Source organism: Pteropus alecto, unplaced genomic scaffold (genome assembly GCF_000325575.1).
Source record: "Pteropus alecto unplaced genomic scaffold, ASM32557v1 scaffold34, whole genome shotgun sequence".
NCBI lineage: Eukaryota > Metazoa > Chordata > Mammalia > Chiroptera > Pteropodidae > Pteropus > Pteropus alecto.
Window position 1 is genome coordinate 3962934 of NW_006435763.1, and position 25746 is coordinate 3988679.

The 25746-nt window shown below is 37.3% G+C and overlaps 1 protein-coding gene across 3 annotated transcripts in view; it reads right to left on the reverse strand.

Moving 5' to 3' along the window:
* PARN (poly(A)-specific ribonuclease) overlaps positions 1 to 25746 on the reverse strand; it is a 135567-nt gene that overhangs the window by 1710 nt on the left and 108111 nt on the right. For all 3 annotated transcript variants that reach the window (XM_015588618.2, XM_025046110.1, XM_025046111.1), the window contains one exon: positions 7115 to 7308. In XM_015588618.2, coding sequence (XP_015444104.1) covers positions 7115 to 7308 — 194 coding nt within the window. The remainder of the gene's footprint in view (positions 1 to 7114; positions 7309 to 25746) is intronic.

A 25746-nucleotide genomic window follows, 5' to 3' on the forward strand; every position in this document is an offset into this window, starting at 1 on the left:
AAGGGAGCTAGGTCTAAACACCTGAAATAACATGGGTATTTCAGCTAAAATGAGAGAATTTCCACTTCTGATCACTTATGAAGATAAAATCCAGAAAGATAGGATGAGCAGATCAGGAGAGGGGTACTTTGAAGTTTTCTGCCCTGGGTCTCATATGCTTTGTTGCATGTCTGAGGACTATCAATAAAGACTGCAAGACTATTCCTGAGAAGTGAAGGCGGGCAGGAGATGGTCCACATCAAAAAGATCCAGTTAGAAAAAAATAAAGATTATTAAAAAACAAAACACAAACACAAACACTCCCCTCCCCAGAACAACTAAATACTGCAGGTACACAATAAGACAAAACTAGCCTGTGACCTCCTTCACACATTCATACAGTACCTACTGGAAGGGAGGACAATGAACATCAATAAAGGCATTTGTATAATTCACATATCAAAGAAATATTATAGCAGCCAATTAGCCATTATAATGGTAAACCACAGTGCCAAATGTGGGAAACTGAAGAAAATTAAAACTAGTCAAAAGAGGGGAAAAAGATAAATAGCTAAAAGCAACTGCACTGTCATACTCGTAACACTTACAATAGGACCTGTTAGCTGGATGGGAGTACGTGTGAGTCTGGCGGCACGCCATCATACACACAGGAAGCGACTCCGTGAAGGGCTAATGAGAAATCATGGAATAAGCAAAAGCTTTGGAGCAAGGAGAGTCTGGCTTGACCATTTTACTCACTGGATGCCTTTGAACACGTCTCACTGCATCTATAAGATGGACTGACCACTGTATGCCACGTCGGACTCCTGTGATACAGCAAAGTTCCTGGCACAGAGCCAATTTTTAATGCATATCAGGTCCCCTTCCCTGATCAATAAGGTGGCCCAACATGGAGTATGGTTGTTCCCCAGGAAGCCAACAGTCTGCAGTGGCAGATGCTACTTTTCACTGCCTAAAATGTGCAGCTGCTGAGCAAGAATAATGTGGACAGAGGAACCAGAACTTAAGGACCATCTAAAGGAGACCCATACCAGAGGAGACCTTCAGGTCACTGTGGTGTTCTTTCCAGCACTTTCCAGAAAGGGAGTGTGGTAGACTGTCCAAGCATCAGTCTCAAAGCTGGTGGACAAGAAGCTATGGCCAGTTTTCCAGGAAACTCATTTTCACAGCCCTGTTTCACTAGAGTGCAAAGAATTATTCAGAAACAGTTTTTCTTTTTAAACGAGATATACTTAAGGACATCTGTCTCCTACTTTGATGGATCTCAAGCCATACCTCGCACCATACACAAAGATGAACTCAAAATGGATTGTATACCTAAGAATAAAATCCCAAACTATAAAACTTCTGGAAGAAAACAAAGGAGAAAATCTTTGCAATCTTGAGTCAGGCAAAGATTTCTTAGATATGACACCAAAGGCATAATCCAAGGGAAAAAAAATGATAAATTGGATTTCATTAAAATTTAAAACTGCTGCTATTTAAAAATACTGTTAAGAGAATGAAAAGATGAGTACTAGACCTATCAGGGTAATGATTCTGTAAGTTACATAAATGTCTAATTACTATGTTGTACACCTGAAACTAATATATTGTATGACAACTGCAATTGAAAAATATATTTTTTTTAAATGGAGAAATAACAGAACTCTGTAAAGCACCCAGAAGATATTTAAAAAGAGAGAGAAAAATAAAAGTTTTTTAAAGCACAGTCTGGAAAAATTTGCGAAACACCCAGAAGAATCTGTATCCAGAATATATACAGAACTCTAAAAACCTAATAAGAAGGAAATGAACAACCCAAAGAAAAAAATGGGCAAAAGATTTGAACAGACATTTTAACAAAGATGAGATTTGGGTGGCAGATAATCACGTAAAGATATACCTAACATTATTAGTCATTAGGGAAATTCAAATCAAAGCTGTAATGAGATACCACTATACACCCATCAGAATGGCTAAAAAGGACAATACCAATACTTGTCAATGTGCAGGGCCACTGGAACAGGAATGCAAAATAGTGTAGCCACTTTGGAAAACAGTGTTTGGTGTCTTATAAAGTTAAATATACATTTACAATATGACCCAGTAATTCCACTCCTAGGTATTTACCCAAAAGAAACGAAAACTTAAGTTCATACAAAAACCTGCAACCAAATGCTTAGAGCAGCTTGGCTCTTAGTTGCTGAAAACTGGTAACAGTCTAAATGCCAACTGGCAAAATGGACGAATAAACAGCAATCTATCCATAAAACAGAATACCACTCAGCAATAAGAAAGAATGGATCACTGATGCATACACCACCACAAATGAATCTCAAATGCATTATGCTTAAGACTCAAAAAGTTACCTATTGTATGATTCCATTTATATGACATTCTGAAAAAGGCAAAATTACAGTGATAGTAAGCTGACCAGTGGTTGCCAGGATCCCGGGGGAGAGGGAGGGACTGACTACAAAGGGGCAGGAGGGAATCTTCTGGAGTGATAAAACTGTTCTATATCTAGATCACAGTGATGGTTATGTGACTACACACATTTGTCAAAACTCATCAAATTGTACACCTAAAAGTGGTAACTTTCATTGAACATAAATTATATCTTAATAAAACTTTTCCTGGAAAAGATTTAAGAATGTTGTTTAAAAAATCCAATAAAGTTTTAACAGAAAATATGCTGATAATTAAAATTATTTGGCCAAGAATTTTTCATATGGAGAAAAAACAGGATACTAAATTGCATAGAGTATGATGCTAATGATATATAAAAATGATAGGCAGAGTAAAACACTAATTGAGTATCAATAACTATGGGATTTTGTTTTCTTCTATTTTTCTTCATTTTATGTTTTCATAGTGAGCACATTATTTTTATTAACCAAAACAACAAAAGAAACTAAAATGTGGCAAACACAATAGGTTATTGTTTCTGCTTATTTACCTTTGAACTAACTAGAGTGAAAAGGGAAAAACTTAGAGGTAAGACATCTCTCTCCCCTCAGGTGAATCCAAAACTGTCTAAAAAACTACACAGTACACTGGCAATTTGCCACTGTGTAATTTTCTAGAGTGGAATTCTGTATACAGAAAGATCTTTGGGGTGCCATATAAAAGTTTTTGACTAGGAAGTGCTCCAAAGGGCCTGGTAATGGGGTAGTTGCCCACACCCAGCAGGCAGAGCTCCCCTGCTGGCTTATGGGGGCCCCAGAGGGCTGCCAGGTGGAACGGGGAGAGTACAAAAAAGCACTGAGCATACTGCCCCACAGAGCAGCGCAGCACACACCCCATGTGCCACGTTCAGGCTGGAAACTACGTTTTAACTGAGTAATTACAAAGCTCCTTGTGAGGTCACTGACTTCCTAGCCTGGTCGCTCAGGTGATCGGCAGCAACACCCAAAGATCCTGTTTCTGACTCTAAGGAGACCTGTACCAACACGTGGAGACTGCGGCTCTAAGTAGATTCAAAACTTTTATATTGTGACCCTAAGGATCTGAGCTTAAAAAGTTCAGCAGATTAGTCAAGACTCCAATAAAATCCATGGTTCTTCGCAAACACTTCAAGGTCTAATGTGTTGTGTTGTAAATGCAAGAGGGAGAAAGACTTGGGGCAACCTATTACATGACAAGAGTCAACAGGAACAGACCCTCTCCTGGCACTCCCTGGGGGGAACACTGACTAATGGGGCGCTGATGGACCCTCCAGCAACTAGACAGTCCGTCAGCACCCTGAGAGGGGCCAGTTTGCACAGCCCGTGATTTCCGGAAGAGGTGACGGGGGTGAGGCCGAGGCTGGGGCTTCTCCGGACACTGGGAACACGTCCCGGAGACAGCTTACTCCAGCATAAATGGTACACTGAACAGTTTTCTTTTATGTAACCACCAAGAATGTACCTTGAATTCCTCAGAGGAAAAGTAGACAGCACTACTCATCATAATAAATATTAAAGGGAGAGGACTTACATTATACACTTACTTCCTGAAAAGGACAGAAACCACAATGGGTAAGAGAAAAATGCTAAGTATATAATATGTACATGAAATTGAAGCCCCAAAGGGGAGTGGTCGCTTGGATTTTTATCATATGACTTCATCATTTGAAAATCCAGGTTAACAGCTGCTGTAAATAGTCTCCTTGTACAGAATCCTTTGCTTCCTCTAAAGTTTGGATCAATTATACACTGCAGAGAGGTGCAATGGGTAAGCTCTGGATCAGATAGCTCCCCCAACCCAGCAAACTATCTATATTTGACTTTGTAAGTTTATAACTCTTTGAGACTCAGTTTCCTCTATAAATTGAAAATATTATCTATACCTTATTGGGTTTTGATAAGGACTAGATAAGGTAAAAAAGGATATCGTGGCACAATGTCTGTTATATAAAATAAACTCAATAAATGGTAATTTAGCACATTTTGTTATCTGGGAAGAGGGAGTCTAGTACTTAACACTTTGTGTACCTGATATACTAAAATGTATAAGTAAGAAAAATGACAGTTTCGGGTGGGATTTATTAAGCATCAATTGTCCCAAGATTGCTACACAGTACAAGATATTCTATGGTCCTACTTTTTAGCTACTTTCTCTTTGGAAAAGAGAAAATTCCCTACAAACGAAGTACTTACTGTCTTTTACCTTCTTCACGCCCTCACTGACAGTGCTGGGGACCCAGCACACCTCTGTAAAGCCTCTGAGTACCTGTCAGGATACTGTCCCCAGCAGGAGAGCTCAGACGTGACACCCTAGAACCTGTCTCTGTAGGACAGACTTTCCCACACTGTAGGAAACACTCTAAGGCAGTTCCAGCCCACACCCAGGCCAACCCCTCCCAGCTCCTGGTACACTCAGCCTCTGCGATTTGACTGCAGACCCTTCACAAGGGCTGAACTCTGTCCTCTGACTCACAGGATCTATAAAGTAACCGAGCAGGCAGAGATGGTTTTCTCAACAGGTTCAGCATCTGACTGCTTGACCTACATCCTGCTAATCCTATTAGGACTAAAGGCTTACAATAAGCCAGCTGAAAGGATTCATTAAACATCTACCCTTCGAAAGTCCTGCTCAGTGAGTGGTGCTCCAGAAGAAAGCTTAATTCTCTCAAATTCTTTGATTCAATTAAAATTTGCAAGATTTTTTTTCTCTTTTTAGCAGGACTGACAATGAAGTAAAAAAATCTATCATTTTTTTAGCTCACATCTTGTGGCAGTGACAGCTTTACTGTCAATGGGAGAGAAAACTATTTTAATGACGGTATTATAAATTCAAAACCCCAAATAACTCATATAAAGTTTTCACTTAAAACCATGAAAGTTATAAAAGGAGCTAATCTATTAATGCAGTCTATTATTAGGTATTTTAATTTTAATACATTTAAGATTATGCTGAGATAGAAGGGAAAAAACCTGAAATCTTGTCCCTGAGAAGTAACAGATAAACCGAAAAATTCAAGAGAAGAGATATGAAAGAAAAAAAAAGGAGAGCCCCCCCCCCAGACACACACACCAAATCATGCTCAGAGTGATCTCTAAAAGTCACGCTAACATTTAATATTTAACATTTGTCAGGAAGGTACAACTGGCAGCAGTAGCAAGGCATCACAGATGAAGACTAAGTATGCTACAGATTAAAAACATCTCCAATACTTATTTCAGGGAAAGAAAGGGAGGCAAGTAAAGGGAGACACTCTGATTCAAGGAGACAGTTCAAATATACAATTCAGGCTTCAAACGAGAGTTGAAGTTTTCAGCTGAAGTTAGGAGTCAGCATTCTGTACAAAAACATACATAACATTTTGCGGCTTCTTTGATTTCATTAATATCAGTGAGACGCAGAAAACGTCTACAGTCAGACGGGGCCACATGCAAAAAAAGGAATTAACTGAAACACAGTGAGATCCTAGGTTGGGCATGAATCAAGTTCCACGGCTTTACTACCTTTCTTTGATTTGGCTGTCGGTTCTAAGCAGAGTAACTGACTGTCAGGATGGGGGGGATAAAGGAGAGGAACAATGGCAGCTAGGTCTGTGGCTCTCTTATCCTGAGCAGACAGTACAGAACTGTGCCTACCAGAACCAGCTTTCTTATAGGGCAGAATTAAGGGCTCTGTGCCCTTGGGTAAGTCAGGTCATCTTTTAGGCCTCTGGTTTTGTTTTTTCTTTATCACTGTAAAACAGCCCATGATGACTACCTCAGATTTAAATGAAAGAATTTCTGTTAAGCATTAAGTGTCGTGCTGGATCCTTAGCAAGCACTCAGTCAGCAGCAGCTGTAATTATTGTCACCCTGACGGCTGCTTGACCAGGTTATGATCAGATCTGAGGAGCAAACCCCCTCCTCCCTCACACTCTGGCCCTGTAGAGCCCGATCTGCAGGAAGGGCTGAGTTAGGCCACGGACCCTCATGCCTGGGTGACAGGATGTGGGATTTGGCGTCACGCGGGCTGGGGCTCACCTTCGGGGTCTGCTTCTTACTACCCATATGGACCTGTACATGTCTCTCCACCTCCCTGAGCCCCCAGACACCTGCATCACGAAAACAAGGAGGGAATTCCCTATGTCAGACCTGTTGTGAGAATGAAACTGAATAAGGAGAGAAAAGATTCCTACTACAGCTTCTAGCACATAGTAAGCCCTCAACATGTGCTAATTTCCTGTTTCCTTTGCTCCTTATATAATTCTGCTTATGAGAGAAATCCAGGACTGCCTGGATTTTGCTGGGAACAGTGAAAACTCTGCTACTGAAAATAACATGTGTAGGAGTAGGCCTCTGTGCACATTTAAATATACATTTAAAATACAGAGGCTACTTTAAACACATCAGCAAAACCTCTCAGCCATGGGGGAGCGAGAAGATCCCACAATGGACTAACCACCTTTACCAGGAGCACCTCCGCCCCCGACTTTTGTCCCCAATATCAAGCCTTACTTTATCAAGAGCCAGGGCTTTTAAGGGACTTCTCCAATTCAATGAAATTGGTCCTAAAATAATCTGGTCCCATAGAAGGTTATATGGGCTTTGCGACCAACTGAAGCCCTGCTATAATTTCTCCCCCAAAATAAGAGTTTCTAGAGCACTGAGGAGTTCACGAGTCCAGAACTTTAGAAAGAGCCAATACAAACCTGCTGGAGGAAAGTCCTTCTTCATTCTTTTAAATTTCTTGGCCTTTTTCCTTCCCTCTGAGGGTGATTCTGCACAGGAATCAGTCTGCTCAAGCTCAGGGTCAGAAAACTCGCCCGATACTCTGGACTCCAAGCCAGCTTCTGCTTGACTGGGACTCAGCTTTCTCTTCCCTACTGTGCTGGTGGCTGTAAGACTGAAATACAAACAGTGGAACAACAGAAAGGTGTTAAGGTAACAAGAAGACTAGGCTATAAAATTATTTTGATACTCTTAAATCTATTAACACTTAACTAGCAATCAACAACAGGGGCAGCTGCTGTGAGAGTTAAGACTTTATTATAAGCTAAAGTGTAAATTTCTCCATGACAAGCTCATTTAGAAGAACATTCTACATTATGCTTGTGTAAACATATACAAATCTAAGCTGTTCTTACTACCTAAAAGAACAAATTGTTAAAGGAAATTCCCAGTCTCTATTTCGGTAGAACTACTGTAACAAAATAATAATCTTGATTACCTTAAATCAGAAGCTAGCATTGTTACCTTCATTACTACATAATGGATACACAGCAGAACAGAAGAAACTTGAGTCTGTCAGTTATCACACTGCTCATGCATTTGAATACACTTACAGGGCATACCCCACCTTCCTATAATTCTCTTCTATTCCAGAAAGGTGACTTGCCAAATTTATAACTAAACCTGGCTTCATTTTTAAACCTTTATAGGATTTGACATGTTGAATTAAATCAGATTATATGTCCCAATTTTTCCTTAAGAAAATATGTTCCCTGAAATATAACTTGATAAAAACAGAGACCACATGGCCAATGTGGGTCCTATCTCTTCTAAATGGGTCTTATAAATAGATTTTTGTTATTACAGCCCCCAAGTTATGAAAAGCATAAAAAAATCAAGTCATTACAAGAGGCCATGCAAGTCTATTTAAGCCTTCCCTAGGAAGTGAATACTTTAAAATGTTACATGTAAAAACCTCTGGCTACTCAATTATTCAACCATCATCAAAAGATGCTAGATCTGGGGAGACAGTTTGATAAAGAGTAGGATATCTGCATGGTCTCACAGACTTGACACCCCGAGTAGGACACAACATCACTTACACAGTATTTTGGTCAGAACTGTACAATCTGTTCTCATGAAGAAAAGGCAGACAAACCACATGAAAAATATTTTATTGAAAAAAAAAAGGGGGGGCTGGTGTTCTTCAATAACGTCATTGTCATAAAAAAGACAAAAGAAACACGAAAGATATAACACATTACATGGACTAGATCTTGGACTGGAGGGGGAAAAGCTATAAAAATAATATTGGATCAAATAATAAAACAGATATAAACAATAAAATATTAGATCAATGTGAAATTACTGAAGTTGATAACTACTATAGTTGGGTAAAAGAATATCCTTATTCAGAGTATTTAGAGACCATGAGGTATTAACTCCCTCTCATATGGTTAAGAAAAAAATAATGCTATTGGTGGGGCGAGGGTGGCAGGGAGATGAAGAGAAAAAGAGGAGGGAGAGAGAAATCAAAACCGTCTGTGTGTATAGTAAGTCCTCACTTAATGTTGTCAATAGATCCCACGACTTTATGCAAAATGAAGTATGCAAAAAGAAACCAGTTTTACCATAGGCTAATTGATATAAACAAAAGTTAAGTTCCAGACAGCAGCGCATCGACATTATAGCAAAACAACACTGAACAAAATAATGAGGACCTACAGAGAGGGAGGGGGAAGGGAAGAAGAGAGAGCATGTGCACACAAAGCAAAAATCAAATGGAGCAAAACGTTAACAACAGATGAATCGGGATAAAGAGCGTGCGTGGGTGATCTCAGTAATATTTGTGTGACTTTTGTAAACTTTGAAATTATTTCCAAATTAAAAGCAAAAATAAAAAAATAATTGAGAAGCATGACATGTTATTGAATATCTTCTGATACCTGCTGTAACACAATCCAAGACTGATTGAGGGAGGCTTATTCCCTCATTAACCAGTATGCCAACTACTTAATTTAATAAGTGCCTCCCTCGGCCACCTCCAAACAGCCTCCAGTCCTACCCATTTTATTCCTGTCTGCCACCAGTCCAGGTCCTTCCTCACCCACTGCCACTATGGACTCTGCTTATCTTAACCCAGACTCAAAACAGGATCCTGGTTGGCCCATATCTCCCTCTCCTCCTCTTTCTAGTCTCCCTTCCCCTTCAAATCCATTCCTTCCAATGTTGCCAAACTTCTTCCAAAGCAGAGACTTGGTCAAGATGTTCCCAGCTCAAAACCTTCCATGGCTCTCCACAACAACCTAAATTTACTGCTTGGCACAGCACCCAGGATCCTCTGACATCGGGGTCCTAATCTGCTGTTCTAGCCTTACCTTCCACTAGGCAGTCGAGCTGCAAAGACAATATACATTTATTTCAATGAATTCCCATTACGTGTACTTTCCCATTTATCCATCAGCCCCTGAACACCCTACATTAACCCGTTTCACGCTGCTGTTTGTGCTAAGACACTACCGCCCATCTCTTCTTGCGCAAACACCACCAGACTCAAGAATGTTCCCCAATTCTTCTGCCTAGTGTTCCTCTCCTTCCATGTGTCCGATAATACTGTCTGTCACAAGGGGCCTTTAAGTCATCCATCCTAACTATGTATAATAAACAAAAACTGGGAACAGTGCAGATGTCTATCAACAGGAGAATGGAAAAAACTATGGTATATGCAGACAATAAAATAAAATTTTGCATTTAACAATAAGGAACTGCTGATATTTATAAAACCATGGATGAATCTCAAAAACATTCTAAGTGAATAAAGCGTTGACATAAAAGAATGGGTAGAGGAGTATGCTTTTGTCAAATATTAGGTAGACATTCTACAAATATGGGGATTGACTGCTTTAACTTTAGCATTAACTGCAAATAAAGATGTTGCAGGTATTTGCTGGCATATATTTTGATCCTAATCAGAAGTTACTGTGGTATTTTGCCCAACTATGCCCACAAATCTGTCAAGTTCCTCTCCACCACCGTCTTAGTCTACCATACTTCAGAGACTTATGCTAGTATATTGCCTCTGGAAAGTTCTTGTTTTTATATAACTTTTAAGTTTACAAAGCATTTTCATTAACATTTTCTCACGTAATTTAAAACATATTTCTGAGTTCCTAATCTGTAGTTTCTCAGATAAGAATCCTTTGCTTTCCTAGGAAGGACTATTGTTTAGTGGACATCCTGCCTGCGAAAGCCTCAGATATGTCTGAAATTAATACATTTCATATGTTTGTATATGCCTATAATATCCACACCAACACAAAATCTTCTCAACTATCACTCTAATAAAAATAAAAGCTACAACTACATCCCATGTAGCTTAACTAAAGCAGTTTTGAATTAAAAACAGATTTTATCATACACTGAAAACCAAATATAGTTAAGTACTTACTGCCTTTAAATTTTTAATTCTTTATACATTTTTAAGGTATGGTTGCTTGTGGCGTGTATGTGTATTATGTACAGACATTCTCAACACATGTATGTTGATAAGATACTCCTTTACAGACTGATTTCAAAGGTCAAAAGTCAAAATTAGAATCAGACAAAACAACCTCCCATTAGTGCGAGCTCATTTTGTATGCAAAATCATAATGCATGAAGTAAGCTATTTTATAATGAATGTGAAGAGCACATTTAAATCCACTGAAGAAATGGTGACTAATTAAAAAATAAAATGTTACAGACACAATTTGGTATGTCAAAACTTAACATTAAACCTTGATTATTATTTATATGAAGGATGCAAATGATAAGCCATCCTGGTTATAATGACTATTAGGTCAAACTTAGAATTTTGCTGTAAGGCATAATAAACAATGCTGTAACTATACACTAATTCTGCAAGATTCTCCATTAACTTCTTCCTTTTAGGAGAAAAAATGTTTGCTAATAGAAAGGTCACATTCACAAACTCCTGTAAAACCACAAAACTCTGGCTGCCCCATAAAATTTCTCCTCTATTTTATTTTAAATTAGAGTATTATTTACATTCAATGAAATTCACTCGTTTCGAGTGTACAGTTTGGTTAATTTGGGGAATTGTATATAACCGTGTAAACACTACAATAATTAAGATGTAGAAGTTTGCTCTCTCTGAAAAGATTTCTTGAGCCACTTTGCATTCCATCTCCTTCCCAGTGACCACTGATCTGCTTGGAGTTCCTACAGTTTTGCTTTTTCTACAAGCTCATATGAATGAAATCATACGTATTTAGTCTTTTGTGTTTGACTATCGCTTAGCATAATACTCTGAGAACGAACCACACAGCCAGAAGTATTGGTATTTCATTTCTCTTGTTACTGAGTAGCATTCTTTCATGGTATGGCTATACCACAACTCATTTATTCATTTACCAGTTGATGGACAGTTAGGCTGCTTCCAATTTTTTGCTATTGTAAATAATAATACTATGAACATTTGTAGAAGGGTTTTTCTTTTTTTTCTAAATTGTGGTAAAATACATGTAACGTAAACATTAACTATCTTAACCATTTTAAAGTGTACAGTTCAGCTATTAAGTACATTTCTATTGTGCAACCATCACCACCATCCATCTCTAAACTCTTTTCATCTTGCAAAACTGAAACTCTATGCTCATTAAACACTAACTCCTCAATTTCCCCTCCCCCTAACCACTGGCCACCACTATTCTACTTTCTGTCTCTATGAGTTTGACTATTCTAGGTACCTAATATAAGTGGTATCATACAGTATTTGTCATTTTGTGAATGGCTCATTTCCCTAGCATAACGTAAAGCAGTTCATCCATGTGTCAGAATTTCTTTCCTTTTTAAGGCTGAATAATATTCCAATGTATAGAGATACATATTTTGTCATCCCATTCATCTGTCAATAGACAGTAGGGTTGCTTGGCCACTGTGAATAATGCTTGGCCACTGTGAATAATGCTGCTATGAACATGGGTGTACAGGTGTCTGTTGGGGAGGAAGAAATTTTCTACCCTTCTAGGTTCTTTAGGCTGGTCTAATAATTAAACTGACAAGAGACAAAGTAACAAGAGAAAATGACCAAATTTAATCACATACCTACATATGGGAACCTCACATAAACAAGAGCGTCAGAGACCCCACATACATGAGAGGTTCAGAGACAAAAAGGTAAAATAAGGTATATATGGCATCTTGAGCCAAAAAACGAGGTAAAGTGCCTGAGGCTTCAGACGGGAGGAAGGCAATTCACAGGATGATAACAACGGATGATCAGTATTCAGAAGTTTGCCTTGCCCTATAGATAGGTCATAAAAAGTTATTTCTGGTGATAACTCATTATGGGCAAGGCCTCAATTTAAATTCTTTAAGGAAGAGGTAAAGTTTTTCTTGGGCTTGCAAGGTCTTGATTGTCTTCAGCTCAAAATAATCTACATGCCGACGTAGCACATCTTCAGGAGGCCTGTTCTGAAGCCCTTCATATCTCTTCAAGACCCTGCTTTCAATTCTTTTGGTTACCGACCAAGAAAGAAGGAGAACTGTTGGAATTGTATGGTAAATCTATTTTTACTTTTTTGAGGCCCCATGATACTGTTTGCCACAGCAGCTGTACCATTTTACATTCCCACCGGCCGTGTACAAAGTTCCAATTTCTCCACATCTTGCTAACACTTTTTTGTTTGACAGTAGCCATTTTAATGTGCATGAGGTGATATCTCACTGTGGTCTTGATTTGCATTTCCCTACTGATTAGTGACACTGAGAATCTTTCCATGTGCTTTTTAGCCATTTGTATATGGCCATGCTTCTTTGGAGAAACATCTATAAAAGTTCTTTGCCCATTTTTTAATCAGGTTGTTTGTTTTGTTTTTTTGTTGAGTTTTATGAGTTCTCTATATACTCTACATATTAGTTCTTTATCAGATACACGATTTAAAAATGTTTTCTCTCATTCTGTGGGATGCCTTTTCACTCTGTAGATAGTGTCTTCTGATGCACGAAACTTTTTAATTTTCATGAAGTCCAATTTGTCTATTTTCTATTTTGTTACCTGTGCCTTTGATGTCATATCCAAGAAATCAACGCCAAATGCAATGTTGTGAAGGTTTTCCCCTATGTCGTCTTCTACGAATTTTATAATTTTAGCTCCTACATTTAGGTTTTCGATCCAGTTTGAGCTAATTTTTTTATATAGTGTTAGGCAAAGGTCTAACTTCATTCTTTTGCATGTGGATATCCAGTTTACCTAATTTATTGAAAAAATTGTCCTTTCTTCATTATCTTGGCATATGACTATGTTTATATAAAGATTTATTTCTGGGCTCTCTATTCTATGCCATTGGTCCATATGCCTGTCTTTATGGCAATACCACACTGTATTGATTACCATAGCTCTGTAGTAAGTTTTGAATTCGGAAAGTGTTAATCTCTCAATTTTGTTCTCTTTTTTCAAGATTGTTTTAGCTATTTGGGATCCCTTGAGACTTCATATGAATTTTAGGATGGATTTTTATATTTCCGCAGAATATAACATTGGGATTTTTATAGGAATTACACTGACTCTGTAGATCACTTTGGCTAGTACTGACATTTCTTTCAGCAATGCTTTGTAGATGATAAGAGAGCCATCTCTGTTTTCCTCTTCTTACTAGGGCACTAATCTCATCATGACCCCCCCCACACACACACTCCATGGCCTCGTCTAACTCTAATCACCTCCCAAAGGCCCCATCACCTAATATCATCATATTGGGGGTTAAGACTTCAACATACAAATTTGAGGAGAAGGGGAGAGACACAATTGAGTCCATAACACAAGGTCACCAAGATTTTTTCCCCATCTTTTTTTCTAGAAGTGTTACAGTTTTAATTCTTACATTCAGGTATATAAGTCATTTCAAGTTCATTATGTACATGGTATATGAGTGGAAGTTCATTTCTTTGCATACCATTATCCAATTGTTTCAGCACTATTTGTTGACAAAACTAACCTTTGCCTACTGGATCACCAGCATCTTTGTCAGAAATTTTTAATTTTCCAAATTCCCAACAGTTATTAATCTTCAGGATTTGAGGACAGGAAATCGAAATTCCCGAATCATAAATTATTCTGTATATTATAACAGCACTTTATTATGTCTTTTTAAGGAATAATGAGTTATCATAAAATACTGAATCACTTCTCTGTGATAGGGTTATATTAAAAGTTTCTGGGGGTAGTTTGGTAAAGTAAGATTTAACAACAACAACATAGATTATTATTATGAATCAATACACTGTGGCAAAATTACATGTTTTAATAATCTCTACCTAATGTAGGCAGTAGAAAACATTAAAAGAATGAAACATTAGCACCAAAGAGATGCCCAATAAATATCATTTAAACATTGAAAGATGTCACAAATACTTGATATTTAAAAGTTATTCCTAAATAAGATTTCAAAACACACATGCATTAATTGCTAATATTTGTCTTGTGACAAATATTTCAGATGTAGAAGAGTTTCACATTATACTGATGCTGGTCAAATTGTCCTGAGTGTGTCCAAAGCTAACACCGGTTGGGTGTTTCACTACCACACATGGCTTCATATAAGCTCATTTCCTTTTGTAGCAATAAAAATATTTTCTGCTTGCCCTGATTTTGGTTTTGCTGTTAAAATTGATATTGCTTGTCTTAATTTAGATTTTAGATCAGCTGATTTCACATTGGAGTATTCCACAATGATATTTACATCTTGTCTTTTCATTTCTTCTGCAAACATATTTACAAAGAACAATGCCTGTAGCAAATATTTAAACACTGAAACACCACTGGATTCTATTATTAAAGATAATGTAACATTTGAATATCCTAGCAAGGTTAAAAGCACTGCTACACAGAAATATGTTTCAAAACTGCCAATTTGAGGAGAGCTACCAAAACATATTTCTTGGAACAAGACTTGTAGGATTTTCATAAAATATACTGATAAATACTAATGCATATAAATTCATTAAATATATTTTTATTTATAAGAACAATTCACTGTTAACAGCATATAGGGCCACAAACACACTTATAACATGGCCAAGAGACAGGCAAGAATGACTGCTTTGGTCGTGGCCCCTTGTCTACATGCTCCCGTCCTGATTTCAGAAATGTTGACCTTAACCTTTAATGTTGATTACGCTCTTGTTTTTGACTTCATGTCAGTGGACTCCTTTGAACTGGTAATGCTTATGTTGATGGTTAAACTTTAATTCCCACAGATTTTTTCCTTTATCCTGATTGCTCAACTGGTTTTTCTCATGATTTGCAGTAACATACAAATGTCCCTAGAAATGCCAGGAAGGAAGTCCTGTATGGAAACTCTATTGGAAATTGACTGACCACAAACGAGTAGCTGTATTTCTGGACTACTCTGTCTCGTCATCTACTTGTCTTTCCTTATGGCAGCACCACACACTGTCTTTATTTCTTACAGACAGAGTTATGTCCTTTCGTTAGCTGGGAGGTTCATGCTGCTGGACAAAACACTAGCCACTTTTCATTTTAAAGGACTGCCCAGTTTACAAAATTCTCTCCTTTGAGGCTTGCATATGACCATTTAAAGCTTAACATGTGTTTCATTCCCATTTTACAGACAAAAAAGTGCATCCTCAGAATAAGTGACTTCCCCTAGCTCACATAGCTGGTTAGACAGATCTGAGACTGTCCTCCAAGTCCAGTGCTCTTTGAACTGCCTCACAGCCTCCCTCCCCATACCCACCTTCCCAAAAGGGGACCCTTCAAAAAGTCTTTCCCTGACCCCTGAGAAGCACAAGCAGCCCCTCGCCCTGTGGCATTCACCCCTTTGCCTTGTTCTGTTTCCCTCCTACTACTCCTCTCTGCCTGTGCTTCTTGTTTATGTCTTTGTTTATTCTCTCCCTCTGCCACTAGCATGTAAGTTCCAACACAGCAGGATCTCACATCCCTTGCTGACCATCACGTTCTCAGCACCTGGCACTTGGCATGCAGACTAAGTCCTCTGCAATCAAGAGTATGAATAGATGAAATCAGTAAGTGGATGCTCCCCGCTCAAAGCAACAGGACAAGTGACAAACACCAAATTGCTTATTTTGTCCTGAATTATATATAATATTAATATAGTTTACATTCTAGTATACAGCCAACTTCCCCAGTATGTCTGGATAACAACACCTTCCCCACGAGGGGTAACTATAGGAAAGAGGGAGTGTCTCGCTGTGCAAAGTACCTCACACAGCAAAATGAACTGCAAAAATCCAGGAAAGTGGGAGTGAGAAAATGCATTTTCATTGTTTTCACAAATTCTCATGCTGAATTCGAATTCCATGAGAATGACTGTTTCTGTGTTTTCAGGACTGATCTAGATGAATGAGGGGAGGATGCCTATGCTCAACTCAGAAAGCAATCCCCTGGAGATTGTTAATAAACTGTGACTCTTATTTCTAATAAAAAAAAATTTGATTTGAAAAGCAAAATTAATATTAAATAAGGTGTGTCTGTATGAAAGCTATCCGGTTATAAAGGATGTCTCTTGTGAAATGGGTACGCTGGGGGCGAGAAAGAATTTACGAATGTGTTGTGTGAGTATGTGCTCAGTCCTAGGTATAAAGTTTATCTGCAAATACGAGATTAGCTTAGATGAGAGAAAAATTGATTCTGGGTTATAAAGAATTAATTGCATTCGATTAGAAATACTTTTTACAAGAACTCAGTTTGAGTTTTTTAAACAATCCCCTATTGCTAACCCACTTTAATTCAACATAGAAAAGATTAATTGATGGCAAACGTGACAGAAATTAATACTAATTCCTAAATTAATAACTTACACTCAACATACAATTAACTAGAGCTGAATACAGAACATCTGAAATTTTCAGAGGTTAGGATGAATTTTACTTTTGCACTAAAATTTGCCCTTGACTCTGATGAATTTTTTAATGAAATCAGTGACACAATCAAAGTTATAGGAGGGGAAAATATCAACTCCTCAATATCAAAAGCCCAACTATTTCAGAAAAAAAAATTTTTTTAAATTTTTCCAGGAAGTTAAACATAACCAATTTAACACACATATCTATCTGTAGAGAGATATAAATATCTTTACAAAGGCACAGAGAACAGGAAAGGCAGCATCAGAGGATGGGATGTCAGCTCACTTTGGAGATGACGAGTAGGGAGAAGAGTGCCAAAGAACTTTGCACAGAGGAGGAAGCAGAAATCTAAGTGCTGCATAAAAGGCTGATTCACCCAACAGAGCCCTGCAAAGTCTCCACAAATAACAGGCAGCAGATTCCTGAAATAAGCAGGTGATAAGGACTGGGGCTATGTGGACATGGAGAAAGGCTGTACTAGAACTCCCCACCCCCATCCCTGGGAATCCAGGGCACCAGCATTCCCCCAGGCCAGCAGGAGCTGGGTTTAGTCTCTGGAGAATACGATCCTCTCATGGAGACACAAGGTCCAGTAGTGGAGAGTGGGAGTGAGTGGGGCAGTAAGAACCAGCCAGGAAAGTAGCATCCCCTACATACTGAGAAGCGAGGCCTCCTGCTTCCTTCCGCCAATTAGTGCACAAAGCACCAGCAGCAGTTAGGCTCACATCCCTCAAGCTGTAAACCAGGAAATCAATCTCTGAAAAAACTGAACCCTTACAGCTAATATTATACTTAATGCTGCATACTCTTTACCCCCTAAAATCAGGAACAAGACAAATGTGTTGGCACTTACTACTTGTATTTAACACTGTTCTAGAGGCCCTGACCAGCGCAATAAGGCAAGAGAAAGAAAGAAAATTCATATGGTCCATTGGACAAAGAGAAACACCATTACCTTTATTTGCAGACATGACTGTCTAAACAGAAAATACCCAATAGTCTACAAAAAGTTATTAGAACTAATAAGAGAATTCTTTTATAAGCAATTAACAACTGAAAATTAAACTTTAAAAATATATGACTTATTAATAGCATCAAAAAGCAGAACACTTAGAGATAACTCTAATAAAGCATATGTAAAATCTGTATGCTGAGAAATAATACGCTGATGAGAGAAATCAAAGAAAACTTAAATAAATGAAAAGATACACTATGTTCATGAGTTGGAAGACTCAATGTAGTTAAGATGTTAATTCTCCCCAAAATGATCTGTAGATTCATACAATCCCAATTAAAAGTCCTAGCAGCTTTTTTGTAGAACTCAACAAACTAATCTAAACTTTTTATGGAAAAGTGAAGGACTCAGAATTACATATTTTTTAAAAGGAAGAACAAGACTGAAGGATTTACTGTCTAGCTTCAAGACTCATTATAAAGCTGTAGTAATTAATTCAGTGTGGTTCTTTTGAAAGGATAGACATAGAGATCAATGGAACAGAATAGAGTCCAGAAATAGACCCGATAGATAGATAGATAGATAGATAGATAGATAGATAGATAGATAGATAGACAGACAGACAGACAGACAGACAGACAGACAGAGACAGACAGACAGAGACAGACAGACAAAAAGACAGACAGACAGATTGGTTTTTGATTAAGACAGACAGATTGGTTTTTGATGAAGAAGTCAAAGTAATTCAGTAGAGAAAAAATAGTTTTTTCAAACAATGGTGCTGAACAAGGAACATCTATATGCAAACAACAACAAAAAACTTGTACCCATGCCTCACACTGTACATAAAAATCAATTCAAAAGAGATCATATACTTAAACATAAAACAAAACAAAAACTTTAAAACATTGGAAAAAAAGAAAATCTTCACGACCATAGTTTAGGCAAAGATTTCTTATGCAGATTACAAAATGCACAAGCCATAAAGAAAAGCAAAAGCTTTGGAGAAAAGATATATAATTACAGAGCCAGCTTCTCACCTCAACGGTCTACAAAGAAAAAACATCAATAAGACCTGCCTCCACACCCAGAGAGTCTCATCTCTTTTTAGTTCATTATTAAATAAAAATGGATGGCCAAAAATAGCCAAATACTTGAAGCAAGCTTTTAACATGAGAGAGAAAAACCACAACAGACCAATAAACAGACAGGAAAAACCCTGAGGAAACAGACAATGTAGGCAGCTAAGGAAAATTTTAAAAACTATAGGCAGTTCTTGCTTTTGCACATAGTATAGGACTACAAAAATGATAGGACCACAAAAATGACGGGCAAACTACCATATTTGCAAGTCAATGAATAAACAGAAAAATCAAGAAGTAACAATAAGGACATTACTAGTTAGAAAATGAAGATAAGTACCAAAAGAAAGTTTAAAGTGGTTGCCTCTAAGGGACAAAATGGGAGGAGAACAGGACTGCTGCTTTTCATTATATATTTTTTGTATTATTTGGCTCTTAAAAACATGGACGTCATTGAAAATATTTTAAAAGAAAAAAATGTCAAGAACTTCGCAAAGATCTAAACATGTGAAAAACTACTATACCAATAGTAAATCAGTACTTATCTGGTTATGTTAAATGAGTATACTTAGCTCTTTTTTTTTTTTTTTTTGTAAGTTAGTAAGTATACTAACTAGCTTTGTAACCTTGAGTAAGACACAGCTTCTTAAACCTTCCTGTTCCCCTCTGTAAGGTCACAAAGGGTGGACTGGATCACCTCCAAGTCCCTTCTAGCTCTACAAGTACAAGGCTTTATCAAGTAACACTTTTGCTTACACAATTATAGGTGAAACCCATTCTTTAAAAAAATAAATCTACATTTCTTCAGAAATGTCCTACCATCTAGACGAGTCTTCACTTCCATTTATCTAAATTAGTGTGGCATTACTGTATTCCACAGTTATTAGCATTTGCAGGTAGAGATGGCATAGAAATATTCAAAGCCAGTTACCTAAACAACGAAATCTATAGTTAGTATCTTAATCCTACAAGTTTTTTGAAGACATTCTATCTCTTTGGAAATTGGGTTGTTTATATTTTTCTTTTAAACCTACTAAACCCAACTTGAGGGAAAAAAAAAAACCCATAATGTCAACTGAGCAGGCTCAAATTAGGAAGTAAACTACTGTTTCTCAAAAATGACAAAAGGAGGTAGGTGAGGTTTTCATACTCAGAGGAGGATCCAACTGTTCCTCTCTGCCCGGGCACTCACCTTTATCTGATGTCCATGGTAGCCAAATAGTCTGAACTAATGGAGAGAAAGAAATAGGATGAAAGAAGAGAATAAAAAGAAAGCTATCAACCATGTGGAGAACACTACTCTAAATTCCAATAGTTTCATTATGTTCATTAATTTAACCAATCTAAACAGATAGTCATATCATATATTTAGTCAAATGAATGATGAGATGCCATCATTAGTACTAACAATGTGATTTGAAGGATCAACAGGGTATGATGGCTTCACCAAGAGAACAAGGTTCCACCTGATGGACTGCACATGAAATGGACAGTGTCGTTTCAGCTTCTTCACAACAAAGGACTACTGCCTATCACAAGATGTTCTCCTACCAGGAAACCAACACTTCTTACAACTTGGTTTGGTTTGTGAAGACCCTTCTGGGGTAATTTGTGACTAGAGCAAACGAGAAATGAATCCTTTCAAAGAATTTAGAATTATTAATTTAAGATGAGCCAATGTACCTCTTGGTCATTCCCAAGAATTCTCCAATTCTTTATATCATATTGATGAAAATGGATGTAATAATCATAAAACAGTGATCTGAATACTGACTTCTGTAGTATCGTATGAGATTGATTTCTTTTTAAACAATTTTCCCTTTAAAAAATGTGGTAAGACATACATGAATGATCTTCATGAAGACTGAGATATCTCAAGACATCCAGAGTTGATCTACTCCTACCTTCACATGGCTCTTTTAGTCTAAACAGTAGGTAAGACAATAAAGCAAGGTGGGTATTGGTGTAATTATGAAAAGAATGTCACTCCTTTCCGCCTTACCTTTAATAAATAGAATAAAAGTATTCCTAGCATGACATTACACTGTTCAAAAGGAAAAAAGCAGTCTTCATGGCCTTCTCCCATAAGAAACTGGATAGGAAGTAATAACTGAAAATTATTAATGGTTCATTCATTTATTTAAATCTTTTTCTGAATGACCACATAACATCACTTGCTAGGTGGTGGAACACTAATATGAATAAACAGCAATCCCCAACTTTATCTTTTCACTTCCTACCAGAGTCACCAAGGCAAAGAATTCCCAAGGGTTCCAGGAGGCCTGGAAAGCATCAGGAGGTATTTTTGGTGGCGGGAAAGGATCACAAATAGATATCTGAGGAGGGAGCAGACATTCTGGAAAAAGCATGAATGGGATTTGGGGTCAAAGAGATGAGGGCTTAAATCTGGGTTCTGTCATTTACTGGTTTTGTGACTGAGAAAATTCTTTTATTTCTGTGAGTCTCAGTTTCCTCAACTATAAAACAGGTTATTGTGAGGATCAAAAAAAAAAAAAAAAAAGCACATGTTACAGGGACTGATACATGGCAGACACTTAACACATGCCAGTGCCTTCTCTGTCCCTTCCCTTTCGTATGGTGGGCAAAGGGCAAAGGTCCATGTTTTTAGAGATGATGTTGACCTGGGTCTTCAGAGGCGGTGGTCCTAATCTTTGAAAAGCATCAGGAAAGGAGGAGAGAAAGAGAAGAGAGAGTAGAAGGAAGATGCTAGCAGCACCAGTAGGTGGTATAGCATGGTCCTGATGGCTGGAAGGCTAAGTGTTCTCGCAGCCTCCCTAGCGGGCTGGAAAGTAATCAGCTAGAGAGCCGCTCAGGAGCGTGGGTGTCCAGGGCACAAAGGCCCTGCTCTGTTGGAACTGTACACGAGGTTTCTAGAAGACACAGTTCCATTTTTCCCCAACATTTTATTATGAGAACTTCAAACATACAGAAAAGTTTAAAGAACTGTACAGTAATATCTCTTTAGCCGTCACTTAGATTCTATAATTATTTCTATTTTGGGGATGAAGATTTGAAAATATACAGCAGATTATCCTTCTTTTGCATTTAGGAAAAAGAGGCACAAAAGGGAGGAAGCTCTAGAATGTTCCCATGTGGTAAGCATTTGGCTTCTGCTCTACCAGCAATACAGATGAATGAAATCTTTGCTTCAGAGATTCTTGAATGGACAAAAGGAAGCACCTCAAATCTGTAGACAGCATTTAAACATGGAGCCACCTATCAGCACAATGACAAACTTCATGTTGGGCCACAGCAGTCATTCATCCTTATACCCAATCTCCCCCAAATAAACACAAACACATTGTGGCTTCTGCTGCCTTATAATGTGCTAGCAGAATTTTTTAAAAGCATAAAGTGTCAAAAAAGAACTGCCAGAAAAATGTTAAGGATTTCTGTATCAGGCAATGAAAATACAGGATTTATACATTTCATATTCTACTGTAGCTAAAACAAATAACACATGAATAATCCTAACTGCATATTATCTAGGCACCTCAAATAGGAAATTTGTTTTGTGTTTGGTTACAGTTATAGAAAAGATAACATTTCACTTCCCTACAGTTTAAGTGTGTTGAGGGCAATTTCAATAGTTAGCCCCGTTAAAAAAAAAATTATACTATTACATGAAGATAAGTATGAATAATATAAACACATTACTAGAAACACAGATGATAATTACTTCTCATTATGGTTAATCAAATAAATAACATGAAGCTATGGAAAGAAAACATTAATTTTCAAATATTACTATTATGAAACATGAAAGTATTCCATAACACCAAAAGCCAGATTAAGTGTAAGGTGATATTAAACTGAGCCGTCATGTTATTTAAAATAAAATCTTGAGATGACATGCTGCTTTAAAGCGTGAGGAAAAAATGGTTTTCAGTGCCAAATTCTACATTTCTGAGCACAGAAACTTTTAAATGAAAATGCTGAATTTTATTGGAGATGGGGACTAACTCTTCTATGTTTTTAAATTTAAAGAAAGCTAAGTCATTACTAAAATCTAAATGTAATAAAATATTTAAAGACTTTTAAAAACCAACTACAGAAATCTTAGAGATTAAACTCTTAAAAATACATAATTTTTAATAAATATAATTGTTCTGCTTTCACAGCTGTGCATTTGTCAATTTTGGTAGCGTTGACACTTCATAAAATGAAGTGTCTGTATGAAGTGCCTTTATGGCAGCTCTATTAAAACAGATCATCTAATAATCAATCCGCCTGGCTGCCAGAATGTTCTAGCCCATACAACAGGTGACTAAAAAAGGGTCAAATCTCACAGCATTTCCAAACAATTTACCTACTTCTTACATTTTATCTTGAAAACTTTTACATCTACAAAAGCATTCTAATGAAGTATAAAATAGATAAGTAGCAATTAAAAAATTATAAATTCATCAACTATTTTTCTTTATAATTCATCATTTTGTTTACATTTTTAAGGTATTTTTTTAGGTCTCTCATCAGAATCCTTCTCATCCTCTATCATCATGAGAAAGGCTTCGAAGTCAAATTCTACTATTAAAAAAACTGCATTCCAGGTTACCTGCATCTTTTAAAAAATTTTTTAATTGTGGGGAAATACATATAACTTAAAATTTACTGTCTTAACTATTTTTAAGCATACAGTTCAGTTGTGTGACCAATCTCCAGATCTCTTTTCATCTTGTAAAACACAAACTCTATACCTATTGAACACTAACTCCCCATCACTCCCTCCCCGAGCCCATGGCAACCACCATTCCACTTTCTATCTCCTTGAATTTGACTACCCGTGGTTCCTCATAAAAATGGAATCATACAGTATTTGTCTTTTTGTGACTGGCTGATTCCACTTAGCATAGTGTCCCCAAGGTTCAGCCATGTTGTAGCATGTCAAAATTTCCTTCCTTTTTAAAACTGAATAATATTCTACACCACATTTTCTTTATCTAAGTTGCTTATATGCTTTATATCATTCCCAGGAATCCTACTGAAATATCTTCTCTAAAAGAAAGCAATGGTGCCCTCATCTAGTGGCCCAAGAGAAGTCAAAGGAAGGAGAAAAATCAGATCGGTTCATTTTTCCCTGACAACAGCCAGGGAGACAGGACGGAAAGGATATTTGTTAGAATTGTTCCTACATCTTGATTTTAAAAAGCTCCCTGGCTGTATGTCTTCGGGACATTCCATGGTGAAATCAATATTGCCTGGTTAATAATTCCATTTTATTAAGAACTACATACTTTAATATTCTGCATTTTACATTAACCAGATTCTAGTTTTATGCTGAATGTTTATTTGAATGTCTTAAAATATTCCCTTCAGACCAGACTGATCCTTTCTTTCAATTGTTCAGATGTTAGGGTAGAAAGGAGTGAGTGACAGGAAGCTGAGTAGAGGGCCACAATCATTTTTCCTTACTTATTAAAAAAAATCACTTAGGACAGATTTTTAAGGTCTCTACCACCTTTCCAGCTGAAATTAGCACCGCCTTTAAAAGACAATCAGATAGCCCTGAAAAGATAATCAGACCTAGCCAAAACCAGCAAAGAAGAGGGAAAGGCAGCCAATCAGCAGAAGAGAGCTGTGTCACTAGCTCTGTGATCTGGAGCTAGCCACTTCCCCTTTCTGAATTTTGTCAGTGAAATAGAACTAATAATGCTACCTATGCCCCCTCAGGATTCTTCCTCAGTCCCCTGTGAGGATAAAGAATCATTACTCTTCTCATGATGGTATTTCATAATCTTAACTTGGTTCCTACTGCCCTACCCCTTCCCTCAAGTTACTGTTCTGGGCTCAACAGACTCAATGCTTCCTCTTCCTTTCATCTCCAAGTCATTGCCCTATGGTTCCTCTACTTAATATCAATCTATCAATCCGTCAATGGCCAAGACTGGATTCTACTAAGGGGATGACTAGTGCTGAGCATACCAGACGGACGACACGTATTTTTGGAATTCTTATTTCTGTCTATTTTTAAACTTTTTTAAAAAAACTAATAGTTTTACATTGATAATCTGTAAGACTAGCATCTAAATCCTTTCCCCAAAGAAGGAAGGTTGAAATTCAGTTTAAACTTAGGGCCCTTCTGATACAGTTAAAAAAAAAGAAAAACGAAAACATTAATTTATTAAAATGAGACAGCATCTCTCTCAAATATACACACTCATAGGTGTAGATGTGCTGTGTTCCTAAGAGGCAACTTAATACACTGGGCTACAGATCCACAATGCCTGTAAGTTAGAATCCTGTGTAACTTCAGCTAAATTATTTAGCTTCTCTGAGACTCATCTTTCTCATATATAAATTAGGAATGTCACCCAGGGTTACACTAAGTCATACAGCTTTTTTTTTTTTAATGACATAAAACACCTAGCATAGTGCCAGGAATAAAGAATATGCTTAATAAATATCAGCATTCTCTCATTTTTCACACTGGTCTGTAGGTATTCCAAAAAGCATGCTGTGTTTCAGTGAGCTTTATACGTTTACACTGATGGAACAGAGAAAGAGATAAGATGAGAAAAAGAAAAAGAAGAATGATTCATCTGAACTAGAGCACTAGTCATGAGTTAATCTTTCACAAAGTGTCTGACTTATACAATATTCATGAATTTCACCACAAGGTTTATCATTTAAACTAGGATTAACACCCAGGTTTAGCTGGTAAGTATGT